This window comes from Hyperolius riggenbachi, chromosome 2, assembly GCF_040937935.1.
Source record: "Hyperolius riggenbachi isolate aHypRig1 chromosome 2, aHypRig1.pri, whole genome shotgun sequence".
Lineage (NCBI taxonomy): Eukaryota > Metazoa > Chordata > Amphibia > Anura > Hyperoliidae > Hyperolius > Hyperolius riggenbachi.
The window spans coordinates 385,970,669-385,987,768 of NC_090647.1; the positions used below are offsets into that span (position 1 = coordinate 385,970,669).

The 17,100-nt window shown below is 47.8% G+C and overlaps 1 protein-coding gene across 1 annotated transcript in view; it reads left to right on the plus strand.

The window, feature by feature from the left end:
* Window positions 1-17,100, plus strand: part of LAMB3 (laminin subunit beta 3) — a 2,309,994-nt gene that overhangs the window by 1,849,215 nt on the left and 443,679 nt on the right. Inside the window, exon 17 of the mRNA XM_068269757.1 lies at window positions 4,060-4,263. Within this exon, the coding sequence (XP_068125858.1) occupies window positions 4,060-4,263 (204 nt within the window). The remainder of the gene's footprint in view (window positions 1-4,059; window positions 4,264-17,100) is intronic.

Genomic DNA, 17,100 nt, shown 5'->3' on the forward strand with positions numbered 1-17,100 from the left:
GAAAGAAGTATATAAACAGGTGGGTAGGGCTTTAGGTATTCCTTTCTTAGAGCGGCTTAGTTACGCAGAGTGGACATATGGGGCATTCAATAACCGGGGGTCATTTAATTTGGACACCTTGTTTTTAGTTATCTTAGTGATTCAGTATTACACTTGGAATGCACGGTGTCAAATTGCGATCCATCAGAAAGTCCTCCCTGTCCAGGTGGTGGTGCATGGCATTATTGGTGAGGTTGGGAAAATTCGGGGTCCTGAGGAGGGAAGGTTGAGTCGGAGGGAATGGTGTCTGCTTTGGCGGAACATTAAGCCTCCATGACTTGGCCAAACCTTCTCTTTGGTGAGCTTTCTTTTTCTCTTCACTTAGCTAGATGATCTAAATTTGGGAAATGGTTTGCAAGCATAAGGTGGAGTAAGGTTGCTTAGTCTTTCTTGCTGTAATGTAAAGTGTATAATAGTGTTGTAATATAGTGTATAGTAAGCCCAGGTGGCAAGATTTAATTTGAAGTCTTCAGTTCTTCAAGTATAAATTTAAAATGGATGGCTATATAAGCACATACATGGCAGATTAAATTCAATGTTGACAAATGTAAAGTCATGCATTTTGGACATACTAATGGTCTAGCACCATACAAAATAAATGGGATACAGTTGGGGGCATCAAACTTGGAGAAGGACTTAGGAGTACTCATTGACAACAAGTTAAATAATCGTACTCAATACCAAGCTGCTGCAGCTAAAGCTAACACAATTTTGGGATGCATTAAAAGGGAAATAAAAACTTCGAGATGCTAGCATAATATTGCCCCTGTTTAACTCTCTAGTAAGGCCACATCTGGAATATGGAATTCAGTTCTGGGCACCACATTACAAAAAAGATATTGCAGTTTTAGAGCAGGTGCAGAGACTAGCAACAAAATTGATACGTGGGATGGAAGGTCTCACTTATCAAGAAAGGTTAGATAAACTGGGTTTATTTAGTCTAGAGAAAAGACGCCTTAGAGGGGATCTAATTAACCAGCTGAGCGGTCTGGACGAGCTCAGCTCGTCCAACACCGCCAGTGGCTGCCGCTCAGGCCCTGCTGGGCCGATTTTAATGAAATAAAAAGCAGCACACGCAGCCGGCACTTTGCCAGCCGCGTGTGCTGCCTGATCGCCGCCGCTCTGCGGCGATTCGCCGCGAGCAGCGGCGAAAGAGGGTCCCCCCAGCCGCCTGAGCCCAGCGTAGCCGGAACAAAAAGTTCCGGCCAGCGCTAAGGGCTGGATCGGAGGCGGCTGACGTCACGACGTCGGCTGACGTCGATGACGTCACTCCGATCGTCGCTATGGCGACGATATAAGCAAAACAAGGAAGGCCGCTCATTGTGGCCTTCCTTGTTTATTCTGGGCGCCGGAGGCGATCGGAAGATCGCCTCCGGAGCGCCCTCTAGTGGGCTTTCATGCAGCCAACTTTCAGTTGGCTGCATGAAATAGTTTTTTTTTTATTTAAAAAAAACCCTCCCGCAGCCACCCTGGCGATTTAATCAGAACGCCAGGGTGGTTAACATGTATAAATACATCAGAGGGCAATATAATAGCTTGGCGGATGAGCTTTTTGTCCCTAGGCCTTCTCTAAGGACTAGAGGACATGATCTGCGCATGGAGGAAAAACGTTTTAGCCATTTATTTAGGAAAGGGTTCTTTACAGTAAGAGTGATTAAGATGTGGAATGCATTGCCACAGGAAGTCGTTATGGCAAACTCTATACCTGCATTTAAAGGGGGCTTAGATGCTTTCCTTGCGTTGAAAGACATCCATGGCTACAATTACTAAGTAATGCCTAATGATGTTGATCCAGGGATTTTATCTGATTGCCATCTGGAGTCGGGAAGGAATTTTTCCCTTTAGGGGCTAATTGGACCATGCCTTGTAAGGGTTTTTTCGCCTTCCTCTGGATCAACAGGGATATGTGAGGGAGCGGGCTGAAGTTGTACTTTATACTGGTTGAACTCGATGGACGTATGTCTTTTTTCAACCAAAATACCTATGTAACTATGTAAAAATGGATTAAATTATGTATATATTGGCATGGTTTAAGTTATTTTTTGAATTTCAGTTATTGCAGGTATGGACTTATTAGAGACTAAAAAAGTACTAAGGTACTTAAGGCGGCTAGCCTAATGTTTTTGTTATTTATTTGGTTAGTTTTGTAATTTTTGTATATAGAAGTTGCAGTCTTTTTTAATAAAGAATTACTATGCATTGCCTTCTGCCAGTGCCACACGTCACTCCTCCTTCTCCTGCTGCTGTTGTATTTATCCTGCTGCTGTCAGTGGTCCCACCGCCAGGGTCCACACTATGCATTGCCTGCTGCCAGTGCCACACGTCACTCCTCCTCCTCCTGCTGCTGTTGTATTTATCCTCCTGCTGTCAGTGGTCCCACCGCCAGGGTCCACACTATGCATTGCCTGCTGTCAGTGCCACACGTCACTCCACCTCCTCCTGCTGCTGCTGTTTTATTTATCCTCCTGCTGTCAGTGGTCCCACCGCCAGGGTCCACACTATGCATTGCCTGCTGTCAGTGCCACACGTCGCTCCACCTCCTCCTGCTGTTGTATTTATCCTGCTGCTGTCAGTGGTCCCATCGCCAGGGTCCACACTATGCATTGCCTTCTGCCAGTGCCACACCTCACTCCTCCTCCTACTGCTGCTGTTGTATTTATCCTCCTGCTGTCAGTGGTCCCACCGCCAGGGTCCACACTATGCATTGCCTGCTGTCAGTGCCACACGTCACTCCACCTCCTCCTGCTGCTGCTGTTGTATTTATCCTGCTGCTGTCAGTGGTCCCACCGCCAGGGTCCACACTATGCATTGCCTTCTGCCAGTGCCACACGTCACTCCTCCTCCTACTGCTGCTGTTGTATTTATCCTGCTGCTGTCAGTGGCCCCACCGCCAGGGTCCACACTATGCATTGCCTGCTGCCGGTGCCACACGACACTCCTCCTCCTCCTGATGCTGTTGTATTTATCCTGCTGCTGTCAGTGGTCCCACCGCCAGGGTCCACACTATGCATTGCCTTCTGCCAGTGCCACACGTCACTCCTACTCCTACTGCTGCTGTTGTATTTATCCTGCTGCTGTCAGTGGTCCCACCGCCAGGGTCCACACTATGCATTGCCTGCTGCCAGTGCCACACGTCACTCCTCCTCCTCCTGCTGCTGTTGTATTTATCCTCCTGCTATCAGTGGTCCCACCGCCAGGGTCAACACAATACATTGCCTGCTGCAAGTGCCACACATCACTCCTCCTCCTGCTGCTGCTGTATTTATCCTCCTGCTGCTGTATTTATCCTCCTGCTGTCAGTGGTCCCACCGCCAGGGTCCACACAATGTATTGCCTGCTGCCAGTGCCACACACACGTCACTCCTCCTCCTCCTGCTGCTGCTGTTGTATTTATCCTCCTGCTGTCAGTGGTCCCACCGCCAGGGTCCACACAATGCATTGCCTGCTGCCAGTGCCAAACGTCACATTTTTAGTTTTGTTTTTTTAGGTACACCTATTTCAATGTTTGGTGTAATTGCCTTCTTAAAACAGAAGGAAATTTGCAATAATTCAGTTATAAATGAACATTTGTGGTTACCCACAATGCACACCTACTAAATATGCAAATTATCTCCCTTTTAAAAAAAACACACAAAAAAACCCTGAATTCGCGAACACGAATTTTCACCAAATTTTGAGGCGTAACCCCGAACCGAATATGAATTCGAACCGAATTTCATGGTCGAAGGCGAATTCGAATGTCATGCGGACCCGAATTCGAATGTACCCGAACCAAATTTTGGTACATCTGAGCATGCCTGCTTTGTACAGCGCCACGGAATATGTTGGCGCTTTATAAATCAATAATAATAATAATAATAATAATGATCTATATGTTAGGTGTAAAGATATGTCTGCCTTGTAGTAAGAAATCCATCTAAATTTGGAAATTGCTTATGCAACATTTTTACCTATAAAAACATTTCTATAGAATATAAAGCTATATTCGAGATCTCATTGCAATGGTTTTCTTTGTTGCAGATCTGTGAGGGTTTGAGAACAGACTCGTGCACCCCAGACAGCTGTCCAGGAAATGTCTGTTGGAGAAATAATATTACCCTGTGCATGGTGGGGATACTTTGCAGGGGCGCAGTTCCTTTGTCCATGAATGCATTAAGAAACACTGAGAAGACTTCCCACGACCTCTTAGATCTCAGCAGCCAACTGATGAATAATGCACAGATGGTATTTAAACAACTTATTTTTATGGTTGACATGAAAAACCCTTAGCTTTTATTAACAGGTGAATTAGAAGGTGAATGTGATTTGAGCCCTTTCAAGCTAAAAAAAACTAAATCTCTCAATTAAGTTGTTTCAAGTTTGATACTACTTTTTCACCCTATTTTTAGTAAGTTTTTGTTTGTCGAGTGCTGAAAGGGAACCTAAAGTGAGGCTTCCATATTTATTTCTTTTTTAAGTGGCATAAACTTTTTACTACCCATACAGTTACCGTATTTGCTTTTGTGCACATGTAATAGTGTCCATTTATAAATGATAAGATCCAAAAGTACAGTTTATTTGCTCTGAAAGCTGCCATTGCATTTTATTAATAGCTGCTGTAATTATATATTAAAATCTTCTGGTGATCATTTCTCAACTGTGTGCTTGTTTAAAGCAGAGAGAGCTCATTTTCAGCACAGCTAGGAATGCAACCAAGGAGTGTAAACAAAAGATAATGTTATCACCTTTTCAGATGCAGATCACAAGCTGAAGGAGCTGTCCATTGAAGAACAAAGTGCTCTGTTTAAAGTGTAACTGTCGGGCATAAAATCAAAAATCAATTATTTCTTTTTATCTGGTAAACAAGTAATAAAGATATTAACCAGGCAATCCAAAAGTTAAAAATCACTTTTAGTTTTCTTATCCATAAAACAACATTCCCCAGTTTCCGTGGCTCTTATTTGGTACATCTGCCACACAAAGGAAGTTAGAGGGAATGCTGGGTTGTCTTCTTTTGCCTCTTTACTTTCCCCTCAGACTTAACTTATGCAGCCTCTTTCCTTACTGTTTTCCCCTCCCACACCTCTGTTCCTCTCTGATTGGCCATTATTTCTCATGCTGAGACAATGCACTTCCTATTGCAGAGCTGGGTGGTAGAGTCTGGAGACTGGGACGAGGTCAGGCAATGCATAAATAATCAGGCAGAGGAGACTAAGGGAGGAAATTACATCAGGATTGGCTTCAAAATAGACACAGTTAAGATAGAGAATCCTAAGAAAGATGTTCTCTTTTTTTTTACTATGGAAAAATCACTAAGATCAAAATGTGGACAGTGCAATACATATGTTATGTAAGTAGAGTAAGTATTTATCTACTTATATATGTGTCTTTGTTCTGAGATAGTATTGCTGACAGCTCCTCTTGAACAGTTTGAATGTTGTTCTGCTACAAAAATGTTTGTGGTAGTAGGTTTAAAGCTGTAAGTAATCTTTTAGATTAAAGAAGAAATGCTGAGTTTCAGACCACTTTAAGCAATACCAGTTGCCTGGCTATCATGCTGATCTCTTTGGCTTCAATGATGTCTGTATCACACACCTGAAACAAGCATGTAGTTAATCCAGTCAGACTTCAGTCAGAGCACCTGATCAGCATGCTTATTTAGGGTCTATGGCTAAAAGTATTAAAGGCAGGGGATCAGCAGGACAAACAGGCAATATGCATTGTATAAAAGGAAATAAATACTGTATTAGCAGCCTCCATTTCCCTCTCGCTTTATGCTCCCTTTAAACAGATGTATATGTTACGGCCAGAACCCGAAGTTTGGCCAGAACTAGAAGTGGCCGGCCACTTCTGGTTCTGGCCGGCCAATGCGCGAACTGGCCGCTGCGCTGCGGCCAATGTGAGAAATGAAATAATTCCTGTAAGGTTTAATGTGATGTTGTGGCCGCAGCGCAGCGGGGCAAAATGTATCACGCATCTTTACTTTATTCAATGGCATTAAGCCGCCCGGCTTTTTCCTCTGCCTCTCTCTCCTCCCCCCCCCCGCCTCTCTCTCTCCTTCTCTTTATGGGCACAGCCGGGCGGGGACACGCGTGTCCCTCCGGAGTCGTTCGTCGCGGCAGGGGAATCCTGCCGTTCTTGCAGAGCGGGTGCTGGCAGAAGCGATGTCTGCAGCCTCCCCGCTCTGCTCTCCTGCCGCGAGGAACGACTCTCCTGGACACGCGTGTCCCCGCCCGGCTGTGCCCATAAAGAGAAGGAGAGAGAGAGGCGGGGGGGGGGGGGGGGGGGAGGAGAGAGAGGCAGAGGAAAAAGCCGGGCGGCTTAATGCCATTGAACAAAGTAAAGATGTGATACATTTGCCCTGCTGCGCTGCGGTCACAACATCACATTAAACCTTACAGGAATTGTTTCATTTCTCACATTGGCCGCAGCGCAGCGGCCAGTTCGCGCATTGGCCGGCCAGAACCCGAAGTGGCCGGCCACTTCTAGTTCTGGCCAAACTTCGGGTTCTGGCCGTAACATATATAAATAAGGTGACAAACTGATAAGGGTCCTGATATATTAAACTTTTTCCCACAATGAATCACTTCTTATCTGTTTCTCACTTAGGGTTTTATTCTCAAAGCAGCAGTATGCGGTAACACATGGCATATTTTACATGTGTAAGTAAAAGTTTATACACAGAAAGTCTTTGAGCTCAAATCTGTTAACTACAGTATATGATTAGAGATGGCCTGAACCTCTGATTTTCGGTTCGTAAACCGGGTTCGCGAACCTCCCGCAAAAGTTCACGTGAACTTTTGCGAACCGCAATAGACTTCAATGGGGAGGCGAACTTGGAAAACTAGAAAAATTTATGCTGGCCAGAAAAGTGATGGAAAAGATGTTTCAAGGGGTCTAACATCTGAGTTTTTGGCGGTTCCAGGGGAACTTTGGTGGTTCGCGTTCGCCTGGACCAGGCGAACTTTTGCGGAAGTTCGATTCGCCCCATAATGCACTATGAGGGTCAACTTTGACCCTCTGCATCACAGTCAGCAGGCACATTGTAGCCATTCAGGCTACACTAAGCCCTGGAGCCCCACCCCCCTTATATAAGGCAGGCTCCGGCAGCCATTAGCCTCACTCGTGTGCCTGCTAGAGACAGACTAGGGACAGCTGCTGCAGACTTGTTCTTCTAGGGACAGATTAGTTAGGTTCTTGGCTGCTTAGCTTGCTTCTGGCTGATTATTATTGCTTTTATAGCACCCCTCCGCAGCTCTTTTCAGAGCTCATCCTCTACTTTTTTTTTTATTCCTGTGTGTCAAACTGACAGTTTTGTTGCATGCACAGCCTTGCTAATTCATAGTGTGTGTGCCACTGCCAGCAGCCCAGCACATTCAGTGACTACCTGTGTGTGTGACAGGGAGCTGCACATTGTACTACCCAGTACTGCATATACCCAGTACCTGTTGTGTTTACTTAACCCACCTCATCACTGCATATACCTAGCTTTGTGTTGAGTGAACCCAGCTCACTGCATCTAACTACCTGTTGTGTTGAGTGAACCCACCTCACTGCATCTAAGTACCTTTACTGTTCAGTGAACCCACCTCACTGCATTTAACTACCTGTTGTAGGGTGGCTATATGGGCACATACATGGCAGATGAAATTCAATGTTGAAAAATGTAAAGTCATGCATTTTGGTCGTACCAATGGTCTAGCACCATACAAAATAAATGGGATACAGTTGGGGACATCAAACTTGGAGAAGGACTTAGGAGTACTCGTCGACAACAAGTTAAATAATCGTACTCAATGCCAAGCCACTGCAGCTAAAGCTAACAAAATATTGGGATACATTAAAAGGGAAATAAAAACTTCGAGATGCTAGCATAATATTGCCCCTGTTTAACTCTCTAGTAAGGCCACATTTGGAATATGGAATTCAGTTCTGGGCACCACATTACAAAAAAGATATTGCAGTTTTAGAGCAGATGCAGAGACGAGCAACAAAATTGATACGTGGGATGGAAGCACTTGCTTGCCAAGAAAGGTTAGATAAACTGGGTTTATTTAGTCTAGAGAAAAGACGCCTTAGAGGAGATCTAATTGACATGTATAAATACATCAGAGGGCAATATAATAGCTTGGCGGATGAGCTTTTTGTCCCTAGGCCTTCTCAAAGGACTAGAGGACATCATCTGCGCGTGGAGGAAAAACGTTTTAGCCATTTATTTAGTAAAGGGTTCTTTACAGTAAGAGTGATTAAGATGTGGAATGCATTGCCACAGGAAGTCGTTATGGCAAACTCTATACCTGCATTTAATACAATAATACAATAAAATAACATTTCTATAGCGCTTTTCTCCCATAGGACTCAAAGCGCTTAGGCTCTCTCAGATTCAGTAATTAGTAGGATGAAGTATTCACACAACAAAAGTTATATTTCTGCAAATGCCAGACTGAACAGGTGGGTTTTCAGTCTGGATTTAAACACGTCCAGGGATGGGGCTGTCCTGATCTGTTGAGGTAAAGAGTTCCAAAACGTAGGGGCAGCATGACAGAAGGCTCTGGGACCAAAAGTTTCTAAGTGGACTCTGGGTATGACTAGATTATTAGAACCTGTGGATCTGAGAATGCGGGGATTGCTACGCAGCTGTAACATATCTTTCATGTATCCAGGGCCTAGATTATTCAGGGATTTAAATGTCAGTAGGCCGATCTTGAATAGGACCCTCTATTCTATAGGTAGCCAGTGAAGGGAATGCAGGACTGGCGTTATGTGGCAGTGACGGGGTTGGTTGGTTGGTTAGCAGTCTGGCAGCAGTATTCTGTATCAGCTGTGGGCGGTACAAGGCCTTTTTTGGAAGGCCAGTGTAGAGAGCATTGCAGTAGTCCAGTCGGGATGTGATGAAGGCGTGGTCTAAGGTTGGCAGATCTTCTGGGGGTATGAGGTGCTTGATTTTTGCAATGTTCTTCAGGTGAAAATAGGATGATTTCACCACAGCAGAGATTTGAGTTCTGAAGTTTAAATCCCCATCAATTAGAACTCCCAGGCTACGCACATGATCAGAGCTGCGTAGATCCGTGCCTCCTATTCCCAGTGGTGAAGACTGCAAGTTAAGTTGTTTTGTTATCATGCTCTGCCCTCCAATCAGAAGGACTTCAGTTTTGTCTGCATTTAGTTTCAGCCAGTTGTCATTCATCCATTGCTGTAGTTCACGTAAGCAGGCGTTTATAGTTAGAGTTGGGTCTGTCACACCAGGCTTGAAGGAAAGATATAGTTGGGTGTCGTCTGCATAGCAGTGGTATGTCAGGCCATGTTTTTGGATTAGTTTTCCCAACGGTAGCATGTAAATCGTGAAAAGCAGGGGAGAGAGGATTGAGCCCTGGGGCACCCCATACTTAAGTGTTACAGGGGTGGACAGGAAGGGCCCCATAGACACTTTGTGGGTTCTGCCACTCAAGAAGGATTGGAACCACTGAAGTACTATGCCATCAATGCCGCAGTATTCCTGTAGCCTGTTTATCAAGATGTCATGGTCAACTGTGTCAAAGGCTGCAGAAAGGTCTAGCAGTATGAGGATCGAGCACTCTCCTCTGTCTCTTGCCATGAGCAGGTGGTTGCATATTTGGATGAGGGCAGTTTCAGTGCTGTGGTGTTTCCTGAAGCCAGGCTTAGATGCTTTCCTTGCATTGAAAGACATCCATGGCTACAATTACTAGGTAATGCTTAATGATGTTGATCCAGGGGTTTTATCTGATTGCCATCTGGAGTCAGGAAGGAATTTTTTTCCTTTTGGGGCTAATTGGACCATGCCTTGTAAGGGTTTTTTCACCTTCCTCTGGATCAACAAGGATATGTGAGGGAGCAGGCTGGAGTTGTACTTTGTACTGGTTGAACTCGATGGACATATGTCTTTTTTCAACCAAAATAACTATGTAACAATGTAACCACCTCATATGTCTGAGTTAGGTGGGGATAGTATGGACGTAACGTGTGAGGAGGGGGATGATGAACCACCTGAAGTTAGTGCAGTTGAGGAGGTGTCTGAGGAAAGCGAAGCTGGGCAGGAAGATTATAATGACGATTATACGGATGCCACGTATGTTCCCAGTAGAGGAGAATACCAGGGGGACAGTTCAGAGGGGGAGTCAGAGAGGAGTAGGAGGAGACGACTCCATGATAGAAGCAGAGGGAGCTCATCCTCAGAAACAGCTGGGGCAGTGTCCGGCGCCATGTATTGCCAGCTATGGACAGCCAGACAACAAGCCCTTCAACGTCAGCTGCTGATGCCACCGTAGCGCCATCACCCCAGGGGGGCTCAGCGGTTTGGAAATTTTTTAACATGTGTGTCTCAGAGCAAAGCCATATGTTCTCTCTGCCAGCAAAAATTGAGCTGTGGAAAGGCCAACTCTCACGTAGGGACAAGTGCCTTATGAAGGCACCTGGAGAGAAGGCGCAAACAGCTATGGCAAGAACACCTGAGGAAAAGCAGCACCCAAAAGATAAGCCACCCTCCTTCTCCTCTTCCTCCTTCAGGTGCATCGTCTTCATCCGCTTTCTCCCTTGCACCTTCACAGCCACCCTCATCCGCACCGCCTCTTCCCTTGAGCAGTTCCTTCTCCTCTGCCCACAGCAGTACCCAGCTGTCCGTAAAGGAAGTATTTGAGCGTAAGAAGCAAATGTCTGCCAGTCACCCTCTTGCCCGGCGTCTGACAGCTGGCGTGGCGGAACTATTAGCTCGCCAGCTATTACCATACAAGCTGGTGGAGTCAGAAGCTTTCTGTAAATTTGTGGCCATTGGGACACCGCAGTGGAAGATGCCAGGCCGCACTTATTTTTCACGAAAGGCCATACCCAAACTGCACCGTGCAGTTGAGAGGCAAGTGGTGTCATCTACTGCGAAGAGCGTTGGGTCAAGGGTCCACCTGACCACGGATGCCTGGTCTGCCAAGCACGGGCAGAGCCGCTACATTACGTAGACAGCGCATTGGGTCAACCTGGTGACCGATGGCAGCAAGCAGGGAGTACGTGGCTGCGCAGTGGACCGACTTGTCATACCTCCACGTCTTTCAGGCAGGCCTCCAGCCACCTCCTCTCCGCCTGCTACCACCTCTTCGCTGTCGTCATCCTCCTCCTCCTCCTTGGCTGGTGCCGTGATCTCCTCTCCAGCTACACAGCCCCCGCACCCCAAGGCCTATGCTGCATGCCAGGTACGACGGTGTCACGCAGTGTTAGACATGTCTTGCCTGAAAGCGGAGAGTCAAACTGGAGCAGCTCTCCTGGCTTCTCTTAACAAACAGGTGGAGCAATGGCTGACCCCGCACATGCTTGAGATCGGCAACGTGGTGTGTGACAACGGCAGCAATCTCATTTCCGTGTTGAATTTGGGACAGCTGACACACGTACCCTGCATGGAGCATGTGCTGAATCTGGTCGTGCAAAGATTTGTGTCCAAGTACCCGGGCTTAGAGGACGTCCTGAAGCAGGCCAGGAAGTTGTGTGGGCATTTCAGGCAGTCTTACACGGCCATGGCACGCTTTGCGGACATTCAGCGTAGAAACAACTTGCCGGTGAGACGCCTGATTTGCGATAGCCCGACTTGCTGGAATTCCACCCTGCTGATGTTCTCTCGCCTGCTAGACTAGGAGAAAGCCGTCACCCAATCTGGGAGGATGGGGATGTTGTGGCCCAACAACTGGACACTGATGCGAAATGCATGCAGGGTCATGGAGCCCTTTGAGGAGGTGACCAAACTGGTGAGTCGCGCTGAGGGCACCATCAGCGACTTGATCCCCTACGCCTACTTCCTGGAGCGTGCCGTGCGTAGAGTGGTGGATACAGCTGTGGAGGAGCGTGAACAAGAACAGTTATGGCAGCAGGAGTCGTGGGAGCGATTTCCATCCGAACCCGATGTATCCACAACACCTGCTGCAGCACCGAGGGGGGAGGAGGAGGAGGAAGAAGAGGAGTCGTGTGGGGAAGGAGAGGAGTCAGACTCTGATGATGATGATGAGGAAGGTGTTTCTGTGGAGGAGGAAGAGGCGGCGGAAGAACAACCGCGGCAGCCGTCACAGGGGGCTTCTGCTGCTCCACGTTCCCGTGGTATTGTTTGTGGCTGGGGGTAGGAAGAGGAGTTGCGTCCCGTCACTGAGGAAGAGCAAGAGGAGATGGAGAGTACGTCTGCATCCAGCTTTGTGCAGATGTCCTCTTTCATGTTGTCCAGCCTGTTGAGGGACCCCCGTATCAAAAAACTCAAGATGAATGACCTGTACTGGGTGGCCACGCTACTAGACCCTCGGTACAGGCAGAAAGTGGCGGACCTGTTACCAACTCAACAGAAGGCGGAAAGGATGCAGCACTTGCAGAACAAGCTGGCAATGATGCTTTACAATGCGTTTAAAGGACAACTGTAGTGAGAGGTATATGGAGGCTGCCATGTTTATTTCCTTTTAAGCAATACCAGTTACCTGGCTATCCTTCTGATCCTTTGTCTCTAATACTTTAAGCCTAAGACCCTGAACAAGCATGCAGCAGATGAGGGGTTTCTGGCATTTCTGTCAAATCTGACAAGATTAGCTGCATGCTTGTTTCTGGTTTTATTTGGACACTACTGCAGCTAAATGAATCCGCAGGGCTGCCAGGCAACTTGTACTGCTTAAAAGAAAATCAATATGGCAGCCTCCATATATGTCTCACTACAGTTGTCCTTTAAGGGTGATGTGGCTGCACAACGCAATCAAGGTACCACTGGTAGTAACCCTCCTCCTCCCAAGTCCAGGCAGGCAAGGACAGGATGCTCCAGCGATCTCGAGGTGATGTCGGACATGCCTACATTCTTTAGTCCAACTCCAACTCACCATAGTCCTTCTGGATCCACCCTCCACCAATGCCTGGACCGGTAGGTAGCCGACTACCCGGCCTTGAGTGTGGATGTAGATACTACGAAAAGCGACTACTGGTTGCGCAGGCTTGACCTGTGGCCAGAGCTGTCCCAATTTGCCATCCAACTTCTCTCTTGCCCTGCCGCAAGCGTCCTGTCAGAAAGGACCTTCAGTGCAGCTGGAGGCATTGTCACTGAGAAGAGAAGTCGCCTAAGTCACGACAGTGTTCAGTACCTGACCTTTATCAACATGAATGAGGAATGGATCATGGAGGGCTACTGCATGACCGAAGACTAAGTCAGTCTCCACACACAGCATCTCTGCCTGCAGGCCACTTGCCTTCTCCACCACCACCAACAGGGTCCAGGACTCTAGGCGGATTTCTGACTAATTCCCTACTCTAATTTTTCTGGTGCGTGTACATGCCTGCCTAATTTTTCTGGCTGCACTGTGGGCGGCTGCAACAAAAAACAAAAGGCATGTACATGTGCCCATCCCCCTTCGTGATCATTACCTTGCCGCGGTGAAGGGGCTTGCGTATTACAATGAAGCAATGGCCGCCGGCTATTTGAGTGTCTCGGGTGGGGGTGGCACACAAAAGATAATAAGGCCGTTGCTTCATTGTGGTCAGACAAAATTTGATCAGCTGGACAGTCACTGTTGTTCTATCATTGAGCTACCACAGCCCGGCGACCATATGGGCTTGAAAACCGCCATGGCCTACACTCTCGCCACGGTGCGCACCAGTCCAGCACGGCCATCATTACGCAAACAGCTGTTTGCAGTGCGTTACACAGTGAGTTTGGTGTGTCAGTGTGAAGCAGAACTCTAATTACACTCCAAGATTGATCTATACACATGCAAGATGTTTGAAAGCACTTTAGGCCTGCAATTTAGCATTCAATGTGATTTCTGCCCTTAAAACGCTGCTTTTCGTCACATCCAGATTTTTCCCCGGGACTTTGGGCATGTATCCCACTCCGCCATACCCCCCTCCAGGTGTTAGACCCCTTGAAACATCTTTTCCATCAATTTTGTGGCCAGCATAATTTTTTCTATTTTGCAAAGTTCGCATCCCCATTGAAGTCTATTGCGGTTCGCGAAATTTTCCGCGAACCGAACCTTCCGCGAAGGTTCACGAACGGGGTTTGCGAACCGAAAATCGGAGGTTCGGCCCATCTCTAGTTTTTGCATGGATGAGTGGGATAAACACCAAAAGTCCCGGAGAAAAATCTGGATTTGACGCAAAACAGCGTTTTAAGGGCAGAAACCACATTGAATGCTAAATCGCAGGCCTGAAGTGCTTTTAAACATATTGCATGTGTATAGATCAATCAGGGAGTGTAATTATTATTATTATTTAGTATTTACGTCTTCCGCAGCGCTGTACATAGTATATAGTCTAGTTACTAACTGTCCCTCAAAGGAGCTCACAATCTAATCCCTACCAGAGTCCTATGTATGTATGTATCGTGTAGTGTATGTATTGTAGTCTAGGGTCCATTTTTTTAGGGGGGAGCCAATTAACTTATCTGTATGTTTTGGGATGTGGGAAGAAACTGGAGTGCCCAGAGGAAACCCACGCAGACACGGGGAGAACATACAAACTCCTTGCAGATGTTGACCCAGCGCTGCAAGGCGAAAGCGCTAACCACTACGCCACCGTGCTGCCCGCAGTGGCGTAGAGTACTGCTTCACACTGACACTCCAAACTCACTGTGTAACGCACCGCAAACAGCTGTTTGCGTAGTGACGGCCGTGCGCACCATGGCGAGAGTGAAGGCCGTGGTGGTTTTCAAGCCCATATGGTCGCTGGGCTGTGGTAGCTCAATGATAGAACAACAGTGGCTGTCCAGCTGATCAAATTTGTTCTGTCCACAATGAAGCAACGACCTTATTATCTTTGGTATGCCACCCCCCGAGACACTCATATAGCCGGCGGTCATTGCTTCATTGTGATACGCAAGCCCCTTCACCGCGGCAAGGTAATGATCACGAAGGGGAATGGGCACATGTACATACCTTTTGTTTTATTGTTGCAGCTGCAGTGTAGCCAGAAAAATTAGGCAGGCATGTACACGCACCAGAAAAATTACTTTATCGGTCGCTGCTAGCAGCAGCCTAAAAAATTCAGGAATCCGCCTGGAGTCCTGGACCGTTGGTGGTGGTGGAGAAGGCAAGCGGCCTGGGGGCAGAGATACTGTGTGGGGAGCGACTTAGTCTTGGGGCAGGCAGCCAGTCACATGGCGTGCAGGCAGAGATGCTGTGTGTGGGGACTGACTTAATCTTCGGGCGGGTAGTAGCCCTCCGGCATCCATGCCTCATTCATTTTGATAAAGGTCACTTTTGTGACTTATGCGACTTCTCTTCTCAGTGGCAATGCTGCGCTGAAGGTCCTTTCTGACAGGACGCTTGAGGCAGGGAAAGACAAAAGTTGGATTGCAAATTGGATGGTCAAGCCTTTGCACCCAGTAGTCCAAGGGTTCATCGATGCTCACAGTGTCTACATCCACACTTAAGGCAAGGTAATCGGCTACCTGCCGGTCCAGATGTTGGTGGAGGGTGTATCTGGAAGCGCTAAGTCGAGGCGTTGGACTAAAGAATGTCCGCATGTCCGACATCACCATGAGATCGCTGGAGCTTCCTGTCCTTGTCTGCGTGGACATGGGAGGAGGATTACTGGCAGTGGTTCCTTTATTGCATTGTGCTGTGACATCACCCTTAAACGCATTGTAAAGCATACTTGCCAGCTTGTTCTGCATGTGCTGCATCCTTTCTGCCTTCTGGTGAGTTGGTAACATGTCTGCCACTTTGTGCCTATACTGAGGGTCTAGTAGCGTGGCCACCCAGTACAGCTCATTCCCCTTGAGTTTTTTTATACAGGGATCCCTCAACAGGCTGGACAGCATGAAAGACGCCATCTGCACAAAGTTAGATCCAGACGTAATCTCCATCTCCTCTTTCTCTTCCTCAGTGATGTCAGGTAAGTCCTCCTCCTCCTCCGCCCAGCCACGAACAATACCACGGAAACGTTGAGCAGCACAAGCCCCCTGCGACGCTTGCTGTGGTTGTTCTTCTGCCGCCGCCTCCTCCTCCTCCTCCAAAGAAACACTGTCCTCATCATCCGAGTCTGACTCCTCTTTCCCACACAACTATTCCTCCTCCTCCCCCCTCTGTGCTGTCGCAGGTGTTGAGGAAACATCTGGTTCTGATGAAAATTGCACTCCCACAACTGTTCCTGCCGTAACTGTTCCTCTTCATGCTCCTCCACAGCTTGATCCACCACTCTACGCACGGCACGCTCCAGGAAGTAAGCGTACGGGATCCAGGAAGTCGCTGATGGTGCCTTCACTGCGACTCATCAGGTTGGTCACCGCCTCAAACGGCCGCATGAGCCTGCATGCATTTCGCATCAGTGTCCAGTTGTTGGGACACAACATCCCCATCTCCCCAGATTGTGTCCTTCTACTGTAATTGTACAGGTACTGGGTGATGGGTGATGGCTTTCTCCTGTTCTAGCAGGTGAGAGAACATGACCAGGGTCGAATTCCAGCGAGTCAGGCTATCACATATCAAGCATCTCACCGGCAAGTTGTTTCTCCGCTTAATGTCCGCAAAGTGTGCCATGGCCGTGTAAGACCACCTGAAATGCCCACACAACTTTCTGGCCTGCTTCAGGATGTCCTCTAAGCCTGGGTACTTTGACACAAATCTTTGAATGACTAGACTGAGCACATGTGCCATGCAGGGTACGTGTGTCAGCTTTCCCAAATTCAAAGCGCTGCTGATCTCCAGCTGGTGCAGGGTCAGCCACTGATCCACCTGTTTAAGAGCAGCCAGGAGAGCTGGTCCAGTGTGACTCTCCGCTTTGAGGCAAGACATGTCTAAGATGGCGTGACATCGTTGTACCTGGCATGCAGCATAGGCCCTGGGGAGATGGGGCTGTGTAGCTGGAGAGGAGATCGCAGCACTAGTAGAGTTGAACTGCCACTCAGCCAAGGAGGAGGAGTAGGACGACAGTGAAGAGGATGTAGCAGGAGGAGAGGAGGTGGCAGGAGGCCTGCCTGCAAGCCAGAGAGGTGTCACAACAAGTTGGTCCACTGCACAGCCACATACTCCCTGCTTGCCATCGGTCACCAGGTTGACCCAATGGGCTGTGTAAGTAATGTAGCAACCCTGCCCGTGCTTGGCAGACCAGGCATCCGTGGTCAGG